Below are 27,466 nucleotides of genomic sequence, written 5' to 3'. Positions count from 1 at the left end.
TTTAAAAAGGCAAAAAAAAATAATAAGGGAAAGGGCATAAAAATAGAGAAATCTAATTCCAACCCCGATGAACTTTATATGTATCGTCAACCCCCGAAGTCCTTAAGTTGTAACAATGACCCGGGAACCTCTAAACCACCAGGTTTTTCTAAACCAATGTGGACAACGACGGCTCGTATTAGGGGAACATCATATATCCCTAGAAACTTGGCAAAACGAACCAAAACCGAACAAGAAGAAACGAGCGAGTCGGAATAAGATAGTTGTATTCGTGTGGTGTAATATATGTAATATAGTGTGCTTATGCTTTATATAAATATTATTATATAAGAATGAATAAAACAATAATTTTAGTTATTAATATGATTATTACTATTACTAAAAATTATCATTTTATTTAAGACTTATTATCATTATTTTTATGACACTTATCATTATATTTATTATTATTGAGTATTGTTTTTATATTATTATTATAAATATTATTTATTCTATTATTATTAGTATTAGTATGTCTATTAATATTAATATAATTATAATTAATTAGTATTATTATTATTATTAATATATTAATAATAATTAACTATAAAAAGTAATTAGATTGATAACAGAATTCGTTCTTTTTCCTATCTGTATTAATAAGTATTTTTTTTTATGAATCTAACTCTTGTCCATTTTACAGTATAAAAACACAAAATGGATAGACAATCCAATATTTTAAGAGACCTACCCGGAGACATGATTGATGAAATCTTGTCTAGAGTCGGTCAGAATTCCTCGGCACAACTATTTAAGGCGAGATCAGTTTGTAAGACATTCGAAGAACGTTCCAAGAATGCCTTGGTTTATAAAAGGCTTTCGTTCGAAAGATGGGGGATATCACATTGGGAAATCCATAAGTTACGATGTGTTTACTTTGACGCATATATTGCGGGGAACCCAAATGCTATTTTACGCAACGGGTTAAGAAATTATTTTGACTCAGTATATCCGAATATAGGACTTCGTGATTTAGAAAAAGCGGCTAACATGCAACATAAAGAAGCATGTTATGCTTACGGGTTAGTAATGTTCGCTTCTCACCAAAGTGAGAACAAGAACATCGGGCTACAACTATTAAACAAAACGTTCCCACAAGTGACGGAGTCGTAATTGGGGTAAGAAATGAGGTTTTTAGGTTATTACGAGACTGTTGGTCATTACGTAACCCTCGTCCCTTTGACGACGTTACAACACGCTGTCTTATCAACGGCCATAACGGTTATGTTCCACAAGACCAAGGATGGGAAATAGTCCTAGTAAAACCAGAATGCATGACTTGTTTCTGGACGTATGAATTACGTGTCTTTATTGCCTTTGCTGAACGACTTGTGTACTAGCTAGAATTATCTTCACAACTATCTTGTATCAAAGTTATTGTGTGCTATATTTCATGCTTTATGTAAAATAAGCGGTATTGTAAGTTTGTAAAATATTGTATAAAAGTTTGAACGCAAAATATTATTATAATCAGTTTTTCATATAGAATTGTAGTAGTTGAATTGTATATTAGCTACTAAGTATGAACTTAACGGATAGGTACTACCCGAATTTAAACTTATAAAACGCTAATATGAAGAAAAAGCTTTTATAAATGAGTTCATATTATGCTACGAAATACTATTAACTACTCTTAATATTCTGTATGATTAACTTGTTCCATTTGACTATTTTGAAGGAAATGGCACCGACTACTCGACACACCGTGAATATGAATGAAGAGGAATTCCGTACTTTTCTAGCTTCAAACATAGCCGCAGTACAGGCTGCGCTACATACCAACAATAACCTTGGATCTGGCAGTACAGGAAATCGTGTAGGATGCACCTACAAAGAATTCACTGCCTGCAAACCTTTAGAATTTAATGGAACCGAAGGACCGATCGGATTGAAACGGTGGACCGAGAAGGTCGAATCGGTGTTTGCCATAAGTAAGTGTACTGAAGAGGACAAAGTGAAGTACGCTACGCATACCTTCACAGGTTCTGCATTAACATGGTGGAATACCTATCTAGAGCAAGTGGGACAAGATGATGCGTACGCACTACCGTGGTCAGCATTCAAGCACTTGATGAACGAGAAGTACCGTCCCAGAACCGAGGTCAATAAGCTCAAGACAGAACTTAGAGGGTTACGAACCCAAGGATTTGATATTACCACGTACGAAAGACGATTCACAGAATTGTGCCTATTGTGTCCGGGAGCATTCGAAGATGAGGAAGAGAAGATCGACACGTTTGTGAAAGGATTACCGGAAAGAATCCAAGAAGATATAAGTTCACACGAGCCCGCCTCCATACAACAGGCATGTAGAATGGCTCACAAACTAGTGAACCAGATTGAAGAAAGAATTAAAGAACAGACTGCTGAAGAGACCAATGTGAAGCAAGTCAAAAGAAAGTGGGAGGAAAACGGTGATAAGAATCACCAATACAACAACAACAGCAATTACAACAATAATCGCAACAATTATCCCAACAATCGCAACATCAATCGCAACTACAACAAACGGCCCAACAACAACAACAACAACAACAACAACAACAGCAACTACAACAATCATCCCAATAACAATAATAACCGCAACAACAACAACAATCAGAAGCAGCTATGCCAAAGGTGTGAAAAGTATCACTCGGGGTTCTGCACCAAATTTTGCAACAAGTGTAAAAGAAATGGTCATAGCGCGGCGAAGTGTGAGGTCTACGGACCAGAGGTTAATAGAACGAAAGGAACAAATGGTGTCGGAACGAGTAATGGCGGAGCAAGTAGTGTCGGAGCAAGTTATGCCAATGTAGTTTGTTATAAATGTGGAAAACCGGGCCACATTATTAGAAATTGCCTGAACCAGGAGAACACGAATGGACAAGGCCGCGGAAGAGTTTTCAATATTAATGCGGCAGAGGCACAGAAAGACCCGGAGCTTGTTACAGGTACGTTTCTTATTGACAATAAATCTGCTTACGTTTTATTTGATTCGGGTGCGGATAGAAGCTATATGAGTAGAGATTTTTGTGCTAAATTAAGTTGTCCATTGACGCCTTTGGATAGTAAATTTTTACTCCAATTAGCAAATGGTAAATTAATTTCAGCACATAATATTTGTCGGAATCGAGAAATTAAACTGGTTAGCGAAACATTTAAGATTGATTTGATACCAGTAGAGTTAGGGAGTTTTGATGTGATAATCGGTATGGACTGGTTGAAAGAAGTGAAAGCAGAGATCGTTTGTTACAAAAATGCAATTCGCATTATACGAGAAAAAGGAAAACCCTTAATGGTGTACGGAGAAAAGGGAAACACGAAGCTACATATTATTAGTAATTTGAAGGCACAAAAACTAATAAGAAAAGGTTGCTATGCTGTTCTAGCACACGTCGAGAAAGTACAAACTGAAAAAAAGAGCATCAATGATGTTCCCATTGCAAAAGAATTTTCTGATGTATTTCCGAAAGAATTACCGGGATTACCCCCACAGCGATCCGTTGAATTTCAAATAGATCTTGTACCAGGAGCTGCACCAATAGCTCGTGCTCCTTACAGACTCGCACCCAGCGAGATGAAAGAACTGCAAAGCCAATTACAAGAACTTTTAGAGTGTGGTTTCATTCGACCAAGTACATCACCGTGGGGAGCTCCTGTTTTGTTTGTCAAGAAGAAAGATGGTACATTCAGGTTGTGTATCGACTACCGAGAGTTGAACAAACTTACCATCAAGAACCGCTACCCACTACCGAGAATCGACGACTTATTTGATCAACTACAAGGCTCGTCTGTTTATTCAAAGATTGACTTACGTTCCGGGTATCATCAAATGCGGGTGAAAGAAGATGATATTCCAAAGACTGCTTTCAGAACACGTTATGGTCATTACGAGTTTATGGTCATGCCGTTTGGTTTAACTAATGCACCAGCTGTGTTCATGGACCTTATGAACTGAGTGTGTGGACCATACCTTGACAAGTATGTCATTGTTTTCATTGATGACATACTTATTTACTCAAAGAATGACCAAGAACACGGTGAACATTTGATAAAGGTGTTAGAAGAATTGAGGAAGGAAGAATTGTACGCTAAGTTTTCAAAGTGTGCATTTTGGTTGGAAAAAGTTCAATTCCTCGGTCACATAGTGAACAAAGAAGGTATTAAGGTGGATCTGGCAAAGATAGAAACTGTTGAAAAGTGGGAAACCCCGAAAACTCTGAAACACATACGCCAGTTTTAGGACTAGCTGGTTACTACAGAAGATTCATCCAAGACTTTTCCAGAATAGCAAAACCCTTGACTGCATTAACGCATAAAGGGAAGAAATTTGAATGGAATGATGAACAAGAGAAAGCGTTTCAGTTATTGAAGAAAAAGCTAACTACGGCACCTATATTGTCATTGCCTGAAGGGAATGATGATTTTGTGATTTATTGTGACGCATCAAAGCAAGGTCTCGGTTGTGTATTAATGCAACGAACGAAGGTGATTGCTTATGCGTCTAGACAATTGAAGATTCACGAACAAAATTATACGACGCATGATTTGGAATTAGGCGCGGTTGTTTTTGCATTAAAGACTTGGAGGCACTACTTATATGGGGTCAAAAGTATTATATATACCGACCACAAAAGTCTTCAACACATATTTAATCAGAAACAACTGAATATGAGGCAGCGTAGGTGGATTGAATTATTGAATGATTACGACTTTGAGATTCGTTACCACCCGGGGAAGGCAAATGTGGTAGCTGATGCCTTGATCAGGAAGGACAGAGAACCAATTCGAGTAAAATCTATGAATATAATGATTCATAATAACCTTACTACTCAAATAAAGGAGGCGCAACAAGGAGTTTTAAAAGAGGGAAATTTAAAGGATGAAATACCCAAAGGATCGGAGAAACATCTTAATATTCGGGAAGACGGAACCCGGTATAGGGCTGAAAGGATTTGGGTACCAAAATTTGGAGATATGAGAGAAATGGTACTTAGAGAAGCTCATAAAACCAGATACTCAATACATCCTGGAACGGGGAAGATGTACAAGGATCTCAGGAAATATTTTTGGTGGCCGGGTATGAAAGCCGATGTTGCTAAATACGTAGGAGAATGTTTGACGTGTTCTAAGGTCAAAGCTGAGCATCAGAAACCATCAGGTCTACTTCAACAACCCGAAATCCCGGAATGGAAATGGGAAAACATTACCATGGATTTCATCACTAAATTGCCAAGGACTGCAAGTGGTTTTGATACTATTTGGGTAATAGTTGATCGTCTCACCAAATCAGCACATTTCCTGCCAATAAGAGAAGATGACAAGATGGAGAAGTTAGCACGACTGTATTTGAAGGAAGTCATCTCCAGACATGGAATACCAATCTCTATTATCTCTGATAGGGATGGCAGATTTATTTCAAGATTCTGGCAGACATTACAGCAAGCATTAGGAACTCGTCTAGACATGAGTACTGCCTATCATCCACAAACTGATGGGCAGAGCGAAAGGACGATACAAACGCTTGAAGACATGCTACGAGTATGTATAACAGTTGGGATCGACATCTACCATTAGCAGAATTTTCCTACAACAACAGGTACCATTCAAGCATTGAGATGGCGCTGTTTGAAGCACTTTATGGTAGAAAGTGCAGGTCTCCGATTTGTTGGAGTGAAGTGGGGGATAGACAGATTATGGGTCCGGAGATTATACAAGAAACTACCAAGAAGATCATCCAAATTCAACAACGGTTGAAAACCGCCCAAAGTCGACAAAAGAGCTACGCTGACATTAAAAGAAAAGATATAGAATTTGAAATTGGAGAGATGGTCATGCTTAAAGTTGCACCTTGGAAAGGCGTTGTTCAATTTGGTAAACGAGGGAAATTAAATCCAAGGTATATTGGACCATTCAAGATTATTGATCGTGTCGGACCAGTAGCTTACCGACTTGAGTTACCTCAACAACTCGCGGCTGTACATAACACTTTCCACGTCTCGAATTTGAAGAAATATTTTGCTAAAGAAGATCTCACTATTCCGTTAGATGAAATCCAAATCAACGAAAAACTCCAATTCATCGAAGAACCCGTCGAAATAATGGATCGTGAGGTTAAAAGACTTAAGCAAAACAAGATACCAATTGTTAAGGTTCGATGGAATGCTCATAGAGGACCCGAGTTCACCTGGGAGCGTGAAGATCAGATGAAGAAGAAATACCCGCATCTATTTCCAGAAGATTCGTCAACACCTTCAACAGCTTAAAATTTCATGACGAAATTTATTTAACGGGTAGGTACTGTAGTGACCCGAACATTTCCATGTTTATATATATTAATTGAGATTGATATTTACATGATTAAATGTTTCCAACATGTTAAGCAATCAAACTTGTTAAGACTTGATTAATTGAAATATGTTTCATATAGGCAATTGACCACCCAAGTTGACCGGTGATTCACGAACGTTAAAACTTGTAAAAACGACATGACGATATATATATGGATATACATATGGTTAACATGAGATTATGATAAGTAAGTATCTTCATAAGTATATTAACAATGAGTTATATACATATAAACAAGACTACTAACTTAAGGATTTCGAAACGAGACATATATGTAACGATTATCGTTGTAACGACATTTAAATGTATATATATCATATTAAGATATATTAATATATCATAATATCATGATAATATAATAATTTAATATCTCATTAGATATAATAAACAATGGGTTAACAACATTAATTGAGATCGTTAACTTAAAGGTTTCAAAATAACACTTACATGTAACGACTAACGATGACTTAACGACTCAGTTAAAATGTATATACATGTAGTGTATTTAGATGTATTAAAATACTTTTGGAAGACTTCAAGACATATATCAAAACACTCATACTTAACGAAAATCGTTACAGTTACTTTTCCATTCTTTTCTTTCATCAAGAATTCTAGTCGTATTCTTACCCGTATTATACACAGCTTCAAAACGTACTTACTATGAGTATATACCAATAGGAACTAGCATGGGATTCCACTCTTGATTATGTCATGTATGACTAATCAATTTTAACTTCTACCATGAGCTAGTCAACTAACTATAACTCCTTTTAACCCCACTCACCACTCACCAATTACCACTCATCATTCACTCCATTTCACTTCCAATTCTCTTTCTAATTCTCTCTCAACACACACACACACACACTATTATGAACGTATTTTTCCAGTAGTTAATCATCATCTTCATCAAAAATCACTTCAAGAATCAAGCTATAATCATCATAGGAAGAACACTTCAAGAACACTTCAAAAATCCCTTCAAGTTTACTAATTTACTTCCAAGCTTTCTAATCCATTCCAAGTAATCATCTAAGATCAAGAAACCTTTGTTATATACAGTAGATTATCTTTCTTATTCAAGGTAATATTCATATTCAAACTTTGATTCAATTTCTATAACTATAAACTATCTTAATTCGAGTAAAAATCTTACTTGAACTTGTTTTTGTGTCATGATCCTACTTCAAGAACTTTCAAGCCATCCAAGATCCTTTGAAGCTAGATCATTTCTTGTCACTTCCAGTAGGTTTACCTACTAAACTTGAGGTAGTAATTATGTTCATAACATCATTCGATTCATATATATAAAACTATCTTATTCGAAGGTATAAACTCGTAATCACTAGAACATAGTTTAGTTAATTCTAAACTTGTTCGCAAACAAAAGTTAATCCTTCTAACTTGACTTTTAAAATTAACTACACACATGTTCTATATCTATATGATATGCTAACTTAATGATTTAAAACCTGGAAACACGAAAAACACCGTAAAACCGGATTTACGCCGTCGTAGTAACACCGCATGCTGTTTTGGGTTAGTTAATTAAAAACTATGATAAACTTTGATTTAAAAGTTGTTATTCTGAGGAAATGATTTTTATTATGAACATGAAACTATATCCAAAAATTATGGTTAAACTCAAAGTGGAAGTATGTTTTCTAAAATGGTCATTTAGACTTCGTTCTTTCGACTGAAATGACTACCTTTACAAAAACGACTTGTAACTTATTTTTCCGACTATAAACCTATACTTTTCTGTTTAGATTCATAAAATAGAGTTCAATATGAAACCATAGCAATTTTATTCACTCAAAACGGATTTAAAATGAAGAAGTTATGGAAAAAAAGATTGGATAATTTTTCTCATTTTAGCTACGTGAAAATTGGTAACAAATCTATTCCAACCATAACTTAATCAACTTGTATTGTATATTATGTAATCTTGAGATACCATAGACACGTATACAATGTTTCGACCTATCATGTCGACACATCTATATATATTTCGGAACAACCATAGACACTCTATATGTGAATGTTGGAGTTATCTATACAGGGTTGAGGTTGATTCCAAAATATATATAGTTTGAGTTGTGATCAATACTGAGATACGTATACACTGGGTCGTTGATTGATTCAAGATAATATTTATCGATTTATTTCTGTACATCTAACTGTGGACAACTAGTTGTAGGTTACTAACGAGGACAGCTGACTTAATAAACTTAAAACATCAACATATATTAAAAGTGTTGTAAATATATTTTAAACATACTTTGATATATATGTATATATTGTTATAGGTTCGTGAATCAACCAGTGGCCAAATCTTACTTCCCGACGAAGTAAAAATCTGTGAAAGTGAGTTATAGTCCCACTTTTAAAATCTAATATTTTTGGGATGAGAATACATGCAGGTTTTATAAATGATTTACAAAATACACACAAGTACGTGAAACTACATTCTATGGTTGAATTATCGAAATCGAATATGCCCCTTCTTATTAAGTCTGGTAATCTAAGAATTAGGGAACAGACACCCTAATTGACGCGAATCCTAAAGATAGATCTATTGGGCCTAACAAACCCCATCCAAAGTACCGGATGCTTTAGTACTTCAAAATTTATATCATATCCGAAGGGTGTCCCGGAATGATGGGGATATTCTTATATATATGCATCTTGTTAATGTCGGTTACCAGGTGTTCACCATATGAATGATTTTTATCTCTATGTATGGGATGTGTATTGAAATATGAAATCTTGTGGTCTATTGTTACGATTTGATATATATAGGTTAAACCTATAACTCACCAACATTTTTGTTGACGTTTAAAGCATGTTTATTCTCAGGTGAATACTAAGAGCTTCCGCTGTTACATACTAAAATAAGGACAAGATTTGGAGTCCATGTTTGTATGATATTGTGTAAAAACTGCATTCAAGAAACTGATTTCGATGTAACATATTTGTATTGTAAACCATTATGTAATGGTCGTGTGTAAACAGGATATTTTAGATTATCATTATTTGATAATCTACGTAAAGCTTTTTAAACCTTTATTTATGAAATAAAGGTTATGGTTTGTTTTAAAAATGAATGCAGTCTTTGAAAAACGTCTCATATAGAGGTCAAAACCTCGCAACGAAATCAATTAATATGGAACGTTTTTAATCAATAAGAACGGGACATTTCATTTACCACAATTAAAGCAAGTGATTTTGGTCGACGCCTTGGTGCAATCACGGGCCATGTGTCCTCTTTGATTACAATTATAACACGTGGGCCCGAAACCCCCGTAAGCACCCTTCTTCACACTATTAAAGCTTTCGGAGCCTTTCTTTGACTTCTTATTTGAAAAGTTCGAATGACTTGTACCCTCAAACTTCCTCTTTGAAAAAGTAAAATCGCTCTTTCTTGGCACCTCCGGCTCAAAACCCCGAGCCAATTCAAATAACTCGTCAAAAGATTTAGCCATACCCCGACTAATCTTACCCTTGTACTCATCATTTAAAGTGCGGTAGAAATCCTTCATTAGCTTGTGATCATCACCAACATACTCCTGGCAAAAACGAGTCTTTGCCAAGAAGGTAGACTTAAGAGTAACTAAGTCCATTAAACCTTGTTGCAAATGGTGCAACTCGTCCCGGATTCTATCGAGATCGGAAGAAGTTCGGTATTCCTTGAAAAACTCCTTCTTAAATTCTTCCCACGTCAAACCCATACATTGTTCCTCACCATACAAGTTGATTTTATCATCCCACCATAACTTAGCCTCTTCTCGTAGCATGCTAGAGCCATACCTCACCTTCTTTTCGGGAGGACATTCCGAGGTACGGAAAGCTCCCTCAATATCGGAGATCCAACATGTACTTTTTAAAGGATTCCGCACCCCATTAAACATCGGGGGTTGAGCATCCTTGAAATTCTTGTAGTGGAAGTCTCGCCTTCCTTCACCTCCTTCACCACGAGGATATATGTTTCTAGCGTCAAGGGCCTCTTCGATAGTGGCCTTCATTCGTTCATTAATTAGATCGGTTATTTGCTCATCAACCGAATCTTGAAAAACCTTTCGAACGTTCGCAAGAAAATCCGCTTTTAACTTCTTAAAGATGGTCTCGACCTTGGTTGAGAACTCGGCGTCCTCGCTTGTACTTCCGTTATCATGATCGGGACCGTTTCTCGTCTTCATTCTATAAAACGAATTAGGTTAAACCACAAAACGGAAGGACAGATTACATATATACATACATATACGCCACACTACTCCATCTCGCTCAACAATCGTCGTACATTACTTGTTTGACACGATTTGCACTCGTAGTGATGGTAGCTAGTCATTACTACGCGAGCACGTCGCGTTAACTCGCTAGTACAACGTCCAACTCGCTTGATGATTGCTAAACACAATACAACAATTAGCGCATGATTAGTTCACATAAACCTATGCACTAACCATCCCGATCCGACCCAAAGTCCTACAAGTCCCGCATAAACGCGCACACAAAAGTCTAAGTCTAGGCGCCTATCTCAAGTCACCTAAATCCCTTAGACCAGGCTCTGATACCACTTGTAACAACCCGACTTCATAAACTCAAAACGCGTACCAAATTTTTTTTTTTGTATGTCAGTGCATCTGGACGGCGTCCAGAATCCTGGACGGCGTCCAGCTCAGAAAGGTGGGACGGCGTCCAAACATTTGGGACGGCGTCCAGCTCAAATAACTGGGACGGCGTCCAAGCAATTGGGATGGCGTCCCAATGGTCTTCCAGCTACTGATCACGGGTCCAACTCACACGAGCGGAAAACCCTCTTCCCGACACTTTCAAACGAAAACCTTTTTACCACAAGTCAATATAAGTGAAACTAAGAGATTTTCATCATCAAATCAAGTTTTACATCAACGGGGCCACATCGCCCATTTTACGAGTTTCGTTCAAAAATAAAAGTTTCGACCAAATATAAGTTTAAGTTCCAAACGACACTAGAGCATGGTGTTTGGGGTTAAACTACCCAATCTCGGTCGAACTCCAAAAGCTAACACCCAAAAGCACCCCCTAACAAGACAAGCGGGAGATCACTAATCCAATTAAACGCTCTTACCCTTGTCAACGCCCGAGCCTATAAAAAAAGTAAACAACGAGAGGGTAAGCAAAGCTTAGTGAATGCAATAATTATACATACATATATATAACCCATCTATTTGCAATCACAATTACCGAATACCTTGTACGAACTTGAAACTCAAATTAGCATAACATCATACCCGAAATACTTAACAAGTCGCACATTATCACAAAACCGCATTAGCATATACTCAACACAATATATTTAAACAATATGCTAAACAATCCACAATCTCAATATGGTTAACCATAACGCTATGGTGCTACCGGCTCGTGGTTCACACCATACGCAATTGAGTCATACTCTTTTATAGTGCTACCGGCTCGTGGTTCACACTCGATGCTACCGGCTCGTGGTTCACATCTTAGTTTATAGTGCTACCGGCTCGTGGTTCACACTCGATGCTACCGGCTCGTGGTTCACATCTTAGTTTATAGTGCTACCGGCTCGTGGTTCACACTCGATGCTACCGGCTCGTGGTTCACATCTTAGTTTATAGTGCTACCGGCTCGTGGTTCACACTCGATCACACACATGTTATGGCACTACCGGCTCGATGGTTCATACCATAACACCCACAAATAAATACGTCATATACACATACGTATAATTACTCCACTCACCTTAGAGTCTTCGTGAAAGATAACCGAACTTGCCACTTCAATGTAACGTACCTATTACATTTTAGCACATAATCAATTCACAACTCAAGTCGGTCAAGCAACTCACTCAAAAATCTAGAGTCTTTTGACCCTAAGTGCAATCCCAACCCATTTTGCACCTTTAACGCTAATAATGGGTTAACTTCACCAAAAACCCTAACTCTAGCCAATTAAGGTCTTAACACACTTTTAACCACAAAGTTAACTCGTTTTCATACATGCAAGACAACCTAGGTCATCAAAGACCCATTTGACCCATTTCAAGGTCAACATACCCATTTAGGTCACCCACAACCCAAATGACTCCCACTAACACTAACTATAGGTGTACTAGTGATCTATTAGGCCTTTAAGACCCATTTACACATTTCAACATTTCAAAACCCTAAGTTAGTCACCATTTGGGTCTTCATGACCCAAACTTACCCAAAACCCCAAATTACTCACAAATGGGTTTTATGTGCAATACTAACCCAAACCCTAACCCTTAAACACATTAAACTAAGGTAATCAAGTTTAGGGCTTACCACAACAATCAAAACGAAGCTAACGAGGAGATGAACAACTTTAATGCTCGAGCTAAAACCCGAAACAAGCTTCTTCTTCTCCGATTTGAGCTTTCTCACACTTGAATCACACTCTCTCACTAGGATTTAAGTGGATGAAGTTTGGTGGTTAGGAATGGAGTAATGAGGCTCAACCAAACTGATCTAGGGCCTTTAATTCGTCCACTAAGTGAAATTACCAAATTACCCATCTAAGATATTTAAAAGCAAAAAGACATGCCTGTCAGCCATTCTGGACGGCGTCCCAAAATGTTGGACGGCGTCCAGGTCTTCAAACTGGGACGGCGTCCCTAAATGTTGGACGGCGTCCAGGTCTTCAATGTGGGACGGCGTCCCAAATGTTTGGACGGCGTCCAAACCCAAAAAGAAAACAGGATCTTACAACTCTCCCCCACTTGAACCGGATTGCGACCTCGCAATCCACGTCGCATGACAAGCAGGAAGATAAACCAAGACAAACTCTTCGGGCTCCCAAGTAAACTCAGAACCTTTACTTCGCCGCCATTGAACCTTGAAAGTTCTCACCTCTTTATTCCTCAACATTTTCACCTTCTCGTCAAGGATAGCAATCGGTTCCTCGACATATTCTAACTTGTTGTTTAGCTCGATCTCGTCTAAAGGCATCCATGAGGAATCATCCGCAAGACACTTACGGAGGTGGGAAACATGAAATGTATTATGGATCCCCGCAAGCTCTTCGGGTAATTCCAATCGATATGCAACTTCACCAACACGAGCTGAAACCTTGAACGGCCCAATAAACCGAGGAGCTAACTTTCCCCGTTTTCGAAATCGAATAATACCCTTCCATGGCGAAACCTTAAGTATCACCATATCGCCTTCTTGGAACTCAATCAATCGCCTACGTCTATCGGCATACGACTTTTGCCTATCTTGAGCCTTCTTCAAATGTTCCCGAATCAAATCGATCTTGCTATTTGTCTCTAAAACCAAATCGGTACTCCCGATCTCTCTTTGACCCACTTCTCCCCAACAAACGGGAGTTCGACACCTACGCCCATAAAGCATTTCGTAAGGTGGCATCTCGATACTAGTATGATAACTATTATTGTACGAGAATTCCACCAAAGGTAAATGCTCATCCCAACTACCACCAAAGTCAATGATGCACGCTCGTAGCATATCTTCCAAAGTTTGATTCGTACGTTCGGTTTGACCGTCCGTTTGAGGATGATACGCCGTGCTCAACTTCAATTGTGTGCCCATATCTTCATGAAACTTTTCCCAAAATCGAGATGTAAAACGGGTATCTCGATCCGAAATAATAGATATAGGAACCCCATGTCGCGAGACCACTTCCTTGATAAACAACTTAGCCAAGGCCTCCGACGATATCGCTTCTTTAATGGGAAGAAACAAAGCGCTTTTTGTCAATCGGTCAACTATAACCCAAATCGAATCAAATTGGGTTCTCGCCGTTTTAGGTAACTTTGTAATGAAATCCATGGTAATGTTCTCCCATTTCCATTTCAGGATTTCTAACGGTTGCAACTTACCATACGGCTTTTGGTGTTCGGCTTTTACTTGTAAACACGTGACACATTGCTCAACATACTTCACAACATCACGTTTCATGCCCGGCCACCAATAATCTTTCTTTAAGTCAAGATACATTTTTGTCGCGCCCGGATGAATGGAGTATTTTGACTTATGTGCTTCATCAAGTAGCACTCGTCGGTAATCACCCATCTTAGGCACCCACACCCTTCCTTGGAAGGACAACAAACCACGCGGACCCATAGTAATAAGCTCCGATTGGCCCACGATTCGCTCCGTATGCTTGTTGTGAACATAAGCCTCTATTTGAATCTCACCAAGCTTTTCAAGAAATTCGTTGGTAATAATCAAACGTAACGACCCCACTTTTATCGCCGGATGTTGACTCTTTCAACTCAACGCATCCGCGACCACATTCGCCTTACCCGGATGATAAAGTATTTCACAATCGTAGTCTTTCACCACACCCATCCACCTACGTTGGCGATAATTCAAATCTCGTTGATTAAAGAGATGTTTCAAACTCTTATGATCCGAATAAATCGTACACTTGACACCATACAAGTAATGGCGCCAAATTTTCAACGCATGTACTACCGCCGCCAACTCAAGATCATGAGTCGGATACCTCGTTTCATGTTCCTTTAATTGTCGAGAGGCATAAGCGATGACTTTACCTCTTTGCATTAGAACACACCCGAGACCATTTAAGGAAGCATCACAATAAACCACCATGTCTTCAACACCTTCCGGTAACACTAACACCGGAGCTTGACACAACTTCTCTTTTAACAATTGAAAAGCAATTTCTTGCTCGTTCTCCCAACCAAACCTCGCATTCTTCCTTGTCAATTTCGTCAACGAAGAAGCGATCTTAGAAAAATCTTGGATAAACCGACGATAATAACCGGCCAATCCGAGAAAACTTCGGATTTCCGTAGGCGTAGTCGGTCGTCCCCAACTCTTCACCGTTTCGATCTTCCCCGGATCTACTTGAATACCGTTTTCGTTCACAATATGACCAAGGAATTGAACTTCCCTTAGCCAAAATTCACATTTGGAGAACTTTGCATACAACTTCTCCTTTCGTAGCGTCTTCAATACTTCACGCAAATGATGTTCATGTTCGTTCATACTTTTCGAGTAGACTAGTATGTCGTCAATGAACACTATTACCGACTTGTCCAACATAGGTTGGAACACTCGGGGGGAAGCGAATGATGTTCATGGGCTCATTATTTAATTTATAAAAAAAAACCTCTTTTTTATAAGCTAAATATATATATATATATATATATATATATATATATATATATATATATATATATATATATATAATGATTAAAATAACTTATCATTTAATTAATAATTATGTTACATATAGTTTTAAATATAATACGCATTAATATTAATATTAATATTAACTAAAGTTATTTTATATAATTAGTGTAAACTTTAGTTAACAAAAAGTGTCGACTAAAAATAAATATTTGATCAACGTCGAATTTAATTATATATTACGTATGGATAACAACCCTATAGGCAAATTAGTCAATTCAAGTATGGAAATATGAGGGTTGTTATACTATTCATAAATAGTAACCCAAATTTGATCAATTGTATATATATATATATATATATATATATATATATATATATATATATATATATATATATATATATATAAGGGTAGGATCAAGAGGGAAGTAACCAATCGGGGGGAAGCGAGGGAAGCAAAAAGTTTTTTTTTCGTTTTTTGAAAAAACTTTGTTCACGAACATTATAGATGAGATGAAAATATGAACATTTAGTAGAGACACTTTGTGATAAATATTTTTATTTTGGCGGGAAAACGCTCGAAGAAGTAATATATAACAATTGTCGTGTTTTTCGAGCGTATTTTAAGGTTTTAGCTATTGGGGTTTAGATATTAGGGTTTAGATATTAGGGTTTATAGGGTTTAGATATTAGGGTTTAGAAATTTAGGGTTTAGGGTTTAGATTTAGGGTTTAGATTTAGGATTTAGATTGAGTTTTTAACACGAACGGTTTAGAGTTTAGGGTTTAGGGTAGGGTTTAGGGTTTGGTGTTTTTGGTTTATTCCATAAACCCAAAACACCAAACCCTAAACCCTAAACCTAAAACCCTAAACTCTAAATCGGGCTAAATTTTACTTCACAAAACATGAAAAAAAAATGTTCATATTCTTCACGAACAATATTATCTTGAATGTTATTTTTGTCGATCGTTTTCCCGCCTAAATAATAACATTCATCACGAAGTGTCTCTTCTAAATGTTCATATTTTCGTGTGATCTTGATGCCGGAAAAAAAAATTCAAAAAAAAAACGAAAAAAAAATAAAATTTTTGCTTCCCCCCGATTGGTTACTTCCCCATTGATCCTGCCCATATATATATATATATATATATATATATATATATATATATATATATATATATATATATATATATATATATATATATATATATATATATATATATATATATATGGGATCAAATGAGAACTTTTTTGGTGTGAGAACCCAGAGAACTCAAAAATACACTGAAATTCGAGCAAAAAAGGGAAATTCGAGCAAAAAAGGTGAAATTCGAGCAAAAATGGGACACGGACGAACAAAAAAAGTGATATTCGAACAAAAAAATTGGAAAGTCGAACAAAAAAAAAGACACGGCCGAACAAAAAAAAGAAATTCGAACAAAAACGTGTTCTACATTTTTGTATTCGAACAAAAAGTTGTAGAACATGCGGGCACTCGAACGAAAAATTGATATTCGAACAAAAATGTGTTCTACATTTTTTTTTCAAAAAAAAAAAAAAATTAAATTTTTTTTGCTCGACTATGATTTTTTGTTCGTCCGTGTTTTTGAATTTTGCTCGAATTTCCTTTTTTTTGTTCGTCCGTGCCCCTTTTTGCTCGAATTTTAGTGTATTTTGAGTATTTTTGGATTTCCTAGAGTTCTCACACTAAAAAAATTCTTACTGGATCCTCTCCCTATATATATATATATATATATATATATATATATATATATATATATATATATATATATATATATATATATATATATATATAATTTAACAGCGAAACACTTGTGGTATGTGGCTCCAGGTGATACCCTCACTAGTCAGTCACTATAAGTCTATAACTACTTCAAAACTTAATAATAATAAACACAGACAGGTACACTCGCAATACATCATAACTCACACAAAGCTACTAGACTGAATAAATAATACAGAAGACGTATTACTATAAAGGAAAATTTTAGCCTAGTCTAATTCCACATGGTATTCTGGCTACTAATGATTGGTGTATTTTAAAACTCTCTGTCTTGTCTTTTAAAATGATTAAGTTAAAATAAAACAAGAATAATAATGTACCTATATGCATAAAATTGTGTTATCTAGCAATAAGGTATGAGTTGATTTTCATGTATCACGTTTTATAGCTTCTTCACCACACATAATTGGTTCTCACGGACCCTAAAAAGATTATTTACGTTTCGAAAACATGATAATATATTAATCGCTATGAAAACTAAAATTCAAGGACGCGGTAACTATGATTACTTTACTCAAAACTCAAAAGTATGACAAGTGTTTACAGTGTATCATTTAGTTTATACCGATTTTTTTCATTTACTTTATACCGATTTTTGTTAGTATGACTAACTTACAATTTAACACACGTATCACATAAATTTTCATTGTTTTTAAAAGAAGAAAATATCTAACAATTCAACTATAAATCGAATGGCATTGACTTCGATTCGTTTTCACGCCAAGTTGAGGTCAAGTCGATTTAGCATATCACTGTTCATTTCAGTGAAAATAAATTATAAAATCCGTGTCTTCTGTTATCTTTTGCATTAAAAAGTATAATTTAGTTAGGTTGAATGCATACGAGGAGGGAGGGTATTTGGGAGGCATGATAGGGTGTGTTAATTACTAATACAACAACAACAACAACAAAACTTAATACCACACCATAAGTGGTGTATGAAAAAGATAAGATGTAGGCAATCCTTCTACTATCCTAGAATAAAGACAAGTTATTTCTTCACCTAGAGTGATAGTACTCTCAAAAGTAGAGAAAGTCATCACTCCCAATAGAGATTGCTTCCGAGTGGACCTCCGACCAATAAGTAGGAAAAAATTAAAAAATAAAATAAAATTAAACTAAAAATAAAATTGAGACGCCATGAAAATGGTAAAATCAAATTTCCATGGGTTTTAAATCATGTCTGAAATTTAATTTAAGCTCAAAGAGTCAGTCAAGTCATCACTAAATTGACGCTTGTTGTCGACTCACTAACTAGAGTCTATGTTAATTACTAATACTAACATAATTAATTTATTAAAGGAAAAGGAAATAAAAGTTGGGTCGACACCTATTGTGACTAAGATCATTCTAACCGTGGTGATGATATCACAGGCAGTTAGTCTAAAAAGTGCAATTTGACTGTGATTTAACAATGTCAGTTTCTGACATTTTTTAACCGTTGTGTCAATTTTTTGTGTCAAATATTGGATACGGTTATGTGGTAAAATCTGATTGGAAATGAGGTGGAAAAAATCAGTTAATAATAATAAATATATATTTATTAAATTAAGAAATTCTGTGATTGGTTGTTGACAAAACTCACGGATATAAAATACTCCGTCACATTCTTGACCGATGGATGGTGACATATGGGACTAACGTCGCGTTATTTTTCATGACTTTCCATCAGCTTCCCTAAATGTACTGTCGGAGCCAAGCTGACGCAACTTTAGAAATGGTCTAAGGAAAAACCTTCAAAAGTGACGGTATCCACCCAATTGTTTGCCGTGACGTAAAAATCCACCCACTCCATTAAGAATCAAAAGTATTCATAAGTTGGAAGAAAATTGCATGAAATTTATAGGATTTTTAAGTCACGTATTCTAGCAAATCCCGAGATCGAGTAAAACGTAACCACGTGTAACTTTATTTTGTTACATCCTTTTCAAATGGGTTAGTAATATATGCATAGTTGTTTTTGAAATATCCACCAATATTTAGATATTATATTATATACAGTATCAATTGGAAAACAAAATAAGATATTAATTAGACAAAAGTTATGAATAGTATTAGGGGTATTTTCGACTTTTCACTTTTTATTTTTTATTTTTAATTTTAACTAAATTTCATTTTACCAACAAAGGCCCCCCCACACTTTTTTGAAAAATTCAAATCGACCCCCCAAACAGGGGGTAAAGTGTCAAATAACCATTTTCATAAAAAATCTTAAATAAACTCCACCCAAATATTCAACGGGTCATATCTTCTCGCTCGCAACGAGTTAAATTTTTCCGACACCATCGTTAAACTCGAAATAATTTTAGGAACACAATGTCACTAGCTATACGCAAAACGGACGCTTTTTAAAAAACGCTAAATATTTGGGGTATTTTTCATACACGTTGATTTTGCGTTAAATTTTTAAAAGTCGACAATTCCATAGCGAAACGCAGAGATGCACATATATTGTTAATTTAAAATAACATTTAAATCTCTCACGGGTTATACCTTTTAGTTCGACTCGAGTTGCGCTTCAACGACATCATCGTTAGCCACAAAATAATTTTACTAAAAGCAATAAAATACATTAAAAATCGAACCCCCGGCGCGAAGCGATGGTTCAATAACTAGTTTATGACTATTTTCAAGTAGTACTTTCAAATAAATTTTAACATTAAAAATTGTATAATTTTTAAAAGTAGTTTAATAAATTTTAGTAGATCTATCAAAATCATTTTTGAAACTATCCTCCACCCAAATTGGTATTTGGTATCATACACAATTAGACATAAATCATATATCATATACTCCATCCGTCCTAGATTAACTATCCTCAGAAAAAATCACAAAATTTAAGAAAAATTAAGAAAAATTGACTATCACATGTACTTTTTCTATAATTTACAGTTTTACCCACAATCAACTAATTAAAAAATTCTTTTACTTTTGTAATTTAATTAATTGATCAAAGACAATATGATATACTTGAATAAATTTACTTTTCATATTTGTTAGTGGACAATTAATCTAGAACATTTCAAAATGGAATAATCGACGATTAGTGTGGCACGGAGATGACGGAGGAAGTATCATATAAACATAATATAATATCATATAATAACATAAATTATAAGAGCCCTCCCAACGGTTTGGACTTAGCCACCGCCCACGCCCTGCTGGGCGCCGATGGCAGCCCACCGCCCAGCTGTCCGTGCTCTGGTTCGCGTTTTTATATCATAAATGAGGACGGTGGAAATGGATGGAAAACAAAAAAGAAAAGAAAAAAAGAAAAGAAAAAATGAAAAAAAATCCCCAACGGATATAAACGGCTAGTTGGAGTTTTTCCTTTTCTTTTAGTCTATATATAAACATTCAAATTCATTTTTAACACATATATCTTTTTCACTCTCTCAACCTACACTATCATTTTCTATTTTTTTTTTTTTGTTTTCTTTACCAAAAAAAAAACGAATCCAAATAACCCAAATTACGATCCCGAACTAAGCGTTTTATTAACGATCACAAATACAACTAATGCAAGTGATACTCGCGCACTCGAATTACTTGAGGCATTTGATGAGTTAAGCGATGATGAAGAAGTTGTCCCCGTACCAAGAGCACCCCGAAGATATTTACATAGAGATCGCGAAGGTCGCACAAGAGCTTTATATAATGATTATTTTTCCGACAATCCCACGTTTCCGGATGATTATTTTCGTAGAAGGTATCGGATGAGCAAACATTTATTTATTCGTATGTGTCAAGGTATATTGCATTTTGTGGCCTTGAGGAGAATTATCGTCCAATTCGACGTGCACAGAACATTCCTAGAAAGAGTCGAGGCGCATATGCGGATGGACGCGGAATTAAGAGATGTGGGCATTCCATCGACTACTACGAGATATGCTTGTATAAGACGTGTATAATTTTCCACCTCATTATCGAATTCGACATGATCCGACAATTAATCCAACCAATCAAGGCGAGGCAGGACCTTCACACATTCACGATGACGAAAAAGAAAACGACGCTGAAGAAGAAGGCGAAGAGTAGTTTTTTTTTTTTAATTTTAATGTAATTTTATTTTTCAAATTTTCAATGTAATTTTTAATTTTATTTATTGTAATGTTTTTAATTTTTATTAAAAGTTTAGTTTTATTTAAATAAATATTGTTTTGAAAAAAATAAAAAGTAATAAAAAAAATTATGAAAGAAAGGTGTAACTGTTGGAAGTATTTAGTCCTCAGTTTAGTCCTGAAACGAAAGTAATAATGTGACGCTGATGTGACGTATAGTGCTACAAGACTAAGACATAAGTACATAACCATTGGTAACACTCTAATAAATATAAAAATTTGATTAAAAAATCCTAATAATTTAACCAAAATTCGATTCTTAAATTTATGCCCCCACTTCTGACATGCCACGTATGTACTTATATAAAGTTATACGTATACACACCTATATATATATACTCGGACTTGATCGCACATTAAACCCAAACCCTTCTCTTTTTCTCTGTTTCCCCATAACCTCAATTCTCCATATTATCTTCTGTAAAAACCTTTTAATTTCATCTATATACAACTCAATTACAATTCTGTATCCATATCTGTTTCTATATCTTCAAACACTTATAATTGTTGGTGTGAAGTAAAATGGGGTCGCCGCCTGAATGTGTATTGGTGACCGGTGGTGCTGGTTATATCGGAAGTCATACTGTTCTTCAATTGTTATTACAAGGTTATAAAACTGTTGTTGCTGACAATTTTGATAATTCATCTCATGTTGCTATTAATCGTGTTCGCAATCTTGCCGGTGATTATGGATGTAATCTTTCTTTTCACAAGGTTTGTACTTTTTCCTTTAATTTGAATCGAATTTTGTATTCTGTTACTGTATTTAGTTTTTTGAAAATGCCTAATTGCTGTGTTATTAATGTTTGCCAAATTGGTGATAACTAGTTATTGAACCCTCGCTTCGCGCCGGGTTTCGATTTTTAATGTATTTTATTGCGTTTAGTAAAATTATTTTGTGGCTAACGATGATGTCGTTGAAGGGCAACTCGAGTCGAATTAAAAGGTATAACCCGTGAGAGATTTAAATGTTATTTTAAATTAACAATATATATGCATCTCCGCGTTTCGCTATGGAATTGTCGACTTTTAAAAATTTAACGCAAAATCACGTGTATGAAAAGTACACCAATTATTTAGCGTTTTTTAAAAAGCGTCCGTTTTGCGTATAGCTAGTGCCATTGTGTTCCTAAAATTATTTCGAGTTTAACGATGGTGTCGGAAAAATTTAACTCGTTGCGAGCGAGAAGATATGACTCGTTGAATATTTGGGTGGAGTTTATTTAAGATTTTTTATGAAAATGTTATTTGACACTTTATCCCCTGTTTGGGGGTCGATTTGAGTTTTTCAAAAAAGTGTGGGGTCTTTGTTGGTAAAATGAAATTTTGGTAGAATTAAAAAAAAAAGTGAAAAGTCGAAAATGCTGATGATACTATTCATAACTTTTGTCTATTAGTTAATATGTAAATGTAAATGAATTAAAGGAAAAAAAGTGAAAAGTCGAAAATGCACATGGTACTATTCGTAACTTTTGTCTATTAGTTAATATGTAAATTTGTACTATATTATATTATTAATTATTAAATGATTGACTTCTACAATAGAAAAATGCATACATACATATTAGGCAAATGTTAAAGTGTAATGCATTGTTAATAAGTGATAACCTTTTACAATTGAAAATTGGATACACACATACATATCAGTATATTCGTACACGTACTATATCTATATACGTTATACAATATGTTTACAAGTATCTAGTAGCTTCAAAATTCTGATGTCTCTGTGTAATGCAGATGGACATCCGGAATAAGCCTGCTTTAGAGGAACTTTTTGCATCAACAAAGTAACTTTTTTTTTTTTTTACCATTAAATTTAAAACTATATATGATTATAATGACGATGTATGCATAATTCTCATTGTGGTGGCTATGCAGGTTTGATGCGGTGGTTCATTTTTCTGGACTAAAAGCAGTAGGTGAAAGTGTTAAGAAGCCTCTAATGTATTACAACAACAACATCATTGGTACTTTAACGCTATTAGAAGTTATGGATGCCTACGGATGCAAGAAGGTAACTAATTATCTTCCGTTTATTTTTATTTTATTTAAAAAACCAAAAAAAAAAAAAAAGAAAAACTTTTTATCACTGGATGTTCAAAGATGTTAATGGACTTTTATTCTTGAAATATCAGCTGGTATTTTCATCGTCAGCCACTGTTTACGGTTGGCCGAAAGAGGTACCTTGTACTGAAGATTTTCCATTATCTGCAGCCAACCCATATGGACGAACCAAGGTATGAATTAGTCAAGTTTAATATTTATTAGTCAACGGTATACCTGGCAAACGGGTCTGGTTGGGTCGGTTTGGGTAACGGGTGAAAACGGTTTTGGTTCGAAATGGGTTGTGGGTCAAACGAGTCAGATTTTTAAGCGGGTCCAAATGGGTCGGGTTGGGTAACGGGTCGAAACGGGTCATGGGTCGAATGGGTCAGATATCATTGGACCTTTTTTTAAGGTTTTAGGTTTACATTGCATGGCTTTTTTTCCAGACCTAATGATCCAAAAACTTGACCCAAATTTGAGAGTATGAGTCTCAATTGCCAGGTATAGTCAACGCGAAGTATGACTAACGATATAATGAATCTTTGCAGCTGATGATTGAAGACATATGTAGAGATATATATGCTTCGGATTCTAAATGGAAAATAATATTGTTACGATACTTCAACCCTGTTGGTGCACACCCTAGCGGTCATATTGGCGAGGACCCACGTGGAATCCCGAACAATCTTATGCCGTTTGTCCAACAAGTAGCCGTTGGTCGGTTACCTACGCTAACCGTATTTGGAACTGACTACTCAACTAAAGATGGAACTGGGGTATGTTTAGTCTGCAACCATTTTGTTCTGAAGTTTGCTCTTAAAATTATAATATTGTTAACTGGTTGGTATATGATTTCAGGTACGGGATTACATTCATGTTGTCGATTTAGCAGATGGACACACTGCTGCTTTGAGGAAACTCGCTGACCCTAAAATAGGTAAGTGTTTGTTTCAATCAAGGTTGCAAACAGCAAGAAAAAAGTTTAATAAGTCGGGCAACGGTCAATTGTCGTGGAAAAGTCGGTCAAAATCCTACTTTTTGTTTCGCCTTGTTTTAGTGTAAATGAAAATCCCATGCCAATTTAAAAATTATCTGGGAAAAACACTGACTTACATGATATCACTTAAAGATAAATTGATATGTACATATACATTTTTAATTTTAATTATAGAAATCATTACAAAAAAACCGATATATTATTTAAACTAGCACCACATCATCTTATTTGTAAATCATTTATTTTTACATTATTTAATTTTGAGATATTTATATTTAAAAGTCAGCGTTGGTCAACGTCCGTCTTGACCCCGTCTCGACCTACTTTGACCTTTCAAGTTCCTGACCGTCTCCTCTCTGTCTCACATCTTTTTCAACCTTGGTTTTACTTTCAGAGAGTTATATGAATTGGTTGTATGCAGTTGACTTTGACTGAGTGCTTAGAGTAGTTAATAAAAATGTATGTAAAAATTGGATTAACCGAGCCATTGTCGTTTTTTTAGGCTGTGAAGTCTACAACTTGGGAACCGGTAAGGGCACGTCTGTTTTGGAGATGGTGGCCGCATTTGAAAGTGCATCAGGAAAGGTACGAAATGCGCGCTCATCACATATTTACCCAAAATATATAGGAAACAGTTTATTTTGTGTACATGAATTCCTTGGTTATCTGTAATGTTTACGCATTGATTGTTCTTTTCCAGAAAATTCCACTTGTAATGGCGGGCCGCCGACCTGGTGATGCTGAGATGGTATACGCATCAACAGAAAAAGCTGAGCACGAGTTAAACTGGAAGTAAGTGGTGATCTTGCTTCTGTGGATAAGTAAATATTTGACGTGGCAAAATGGGTGGGTTGGCACATTAGATAACAGGTCAAAATGGGTGTGGGTCAGAGTGGACACTTCTTTTGTACAGGTTGAGTTTAGTTGACCCAAAACACTTTTTATGGAACAGACTAATCTTCTGATAAATAATGTGTCGAATGTGATTGGATAATCTATATTATTTCAAAAAATAAAATAATATTTTGAATGATTTATGACTCGTTGTCTGATTTTCAAACTCTTTGACCTATTTGACCCGAGACTCTTGTAGCTACTTTTCCTAGTTTATATATTTGACCCGTTGAGATGAAACGTGACCCAAATCGACCCATTCATAAGTTCATGGATTGAGATTACCATATCCAGAACGTAGATATATTTCAACTAAAGATCTAGCCAGCCAAAACCTGTTATACTTGTATTATTATTTTTTCACTTTTTGATACAATGCTTACACTCTGGTTTGTTATATAATGCAGGGCAAAATACGGAATAGAGGAAATGTGTAGAGATCAGTGGAATTGGGGCAGCAAGAACCCGTATGGTTATTTCACTAACGAAGAAGCCAAAAAAAGTAAAAAGTTGATGTTATTTGAAAACTGATAATTGAGAAATTTATTAGGTCTGAGTGATATTTTCCTATGTAATTACTACGGAGTAGTTGTTTTTTTTTTTTTTTTTTTCAGTTTTCTTCATAAAATTTATGGACTTACGGGGTAGCCTGGCTAAATCAGAAAGTAAAACAAGGGAAGAACAAATGGGAACTATAGTTAGTTGTTTATCGTACAAATAGATCGGTTACCTGTATATGAAATGTGGTAGCTGTGTGAAGTATTGGGTAGGGATGTTAATGTTTCTTTTATTCATTATATTTATATTTATTTATATATTAAATTTAAATTGATTAATTGATTTATTTCAGTAATAAAACATTAGTATTATTTATAGTTTCTGTATCTACTGTTACCTCATTTGGGTTGGTTTCTTTTTGTTAAGGTCTATTTTATGGTTTGCCATAATGCTGAGATCAATCCTTTTGTATTACATTATTTTGCTTTATTTTAAAGATCCCATAATTCAGAAACTTCATATGAATATGTTAATTTTGTTTATATTCGGCGTAGAATATGTTCCAATGTACCAGACATACGACTAGTTTGACATGTGAAAGCGTAGGTTAAGCCGTTTTCTTTTGTTTTAGGCTACGTTTGTACCTTCGTTTGATACAATAACAAGTATATTCTGAAACACTGATGTTTCCAAAGTGTTTTAGAGCCCGTTGACACTCGAAACATCAACATCAAGCCAAATAGAAAGTTTCATTCACAAAAATACAAACACAATTGATTTTAGTAAATATCTAGGAATATGATTACCCTGTTTCCATGAAAATGCATGTATAAAACAACAACGTAGAAGACAATGGTTGCAGACTTTCACTTTGAAAATAAGATAGACTATATACTCTTATCTTTATTTTTTGCTTTGGATTATATGTTTAGCCAAAGGTTTGTTTATTTAGAAGGAACATTGTTTAACTGTTTAACTTTGAAATTGAGCTCATTGTTATAGTTATACTCATTCTATGAGATTTTTAACATTTAGCTTAAAGTATATAAATAAATGGGTAGTAATAATTAATCAAAGTAATTAGTATAAGACTATAAGCCATATATGTATCTAGTGGGCTTTTAACTCCATGGTATCAGTATTCCTCTACAAGGTCTTGTTCTTCCCATAGTGCCTTACTAGGGGGTTGTTAACTTATAATATTTTTTCTTTTGCTGGCCAACAAAAAAAAAAAAAAAAAAAAAAAAAAAAAAAAATTTCTTATTATAGACATTAGTCTAATAGTTTGACTTTTTCATTGAAATAAAATAAGATTCTATTCTAATAATTTAAAAAAAGTAATAATAATAATTAATTGAAAGGGAGATTACACGAAGCTTACAGAAGAAGTGAGTGTGGAGTCAAAAATGAAATTTTGTTTTATTAAAACAATGCAAATTGTGGTCCATTTGTAGAAATGATTAATAAACCAGTCTTTGCCTCCAACACTCTATATATATAAACACTAAGCCACCTTTTAATTGAAAACAGGCCTGCAATATTGATAAATTAATAATCTGTTAATCTTAGA

At 35.2% G+C, this 27,466-nt stretch overlaps 1 protein-coding gene across 1 annotated transcript; it reads left to right on the top strand.

Moving 5' to 3' along the window:
* The first annotated feature begins 21,853 nt into the window (after positions 1-21,853).
* On the top strand, positions 21,854-26,167 carry LOC139846698 (UDP-glucose 4-epimerase GEPI48-like). The gene is made up of 9 exons (XM_071836187.1): positions 21,854-22,172; positions 23,199-23,248; positions 23,340-23,475; positions 23,597-23,698; positions 24,056-24,283; positions 24,366-24,444; positions 25,007-25,089; positions 25,205-25,296; positions 25,806-26,167. Exons 1-9 carry the CDS (start codon positions 21,981-21,983, stop codon positions 25,927-25,929), a joined length of 1,086 nt encoding a protein of 361 aa, XP_071692288.1. The 5' UTR covers positions 21,854-21,980; the 3' UTR covers positions 25,930-26,167.
* Positions 26,168-27,466: the final 1,299 nt, after the last annotated feature.

This window comes from Rutidosis leptorrhynchoides, chromosome 5 (genome assembly GCF_046630445.1).
Source record: "Rutidosis leptorrhynchoides isolate AG116_Rl617_1_P2 chromosome 5, CSIRO_AGI_Rlap_v1, whole genome shotgun sequence".
Lineage (NCBI taxonomy): Eukaryota > Viridiplantae > Streptophyta > Magnoliopsida > Asterales > Asteraceae > Rutidosis > Rutidosis leptorrhynchoides.
This window is presented reverse-complemented; position numbering and strand designations above follow the sequence as displayed.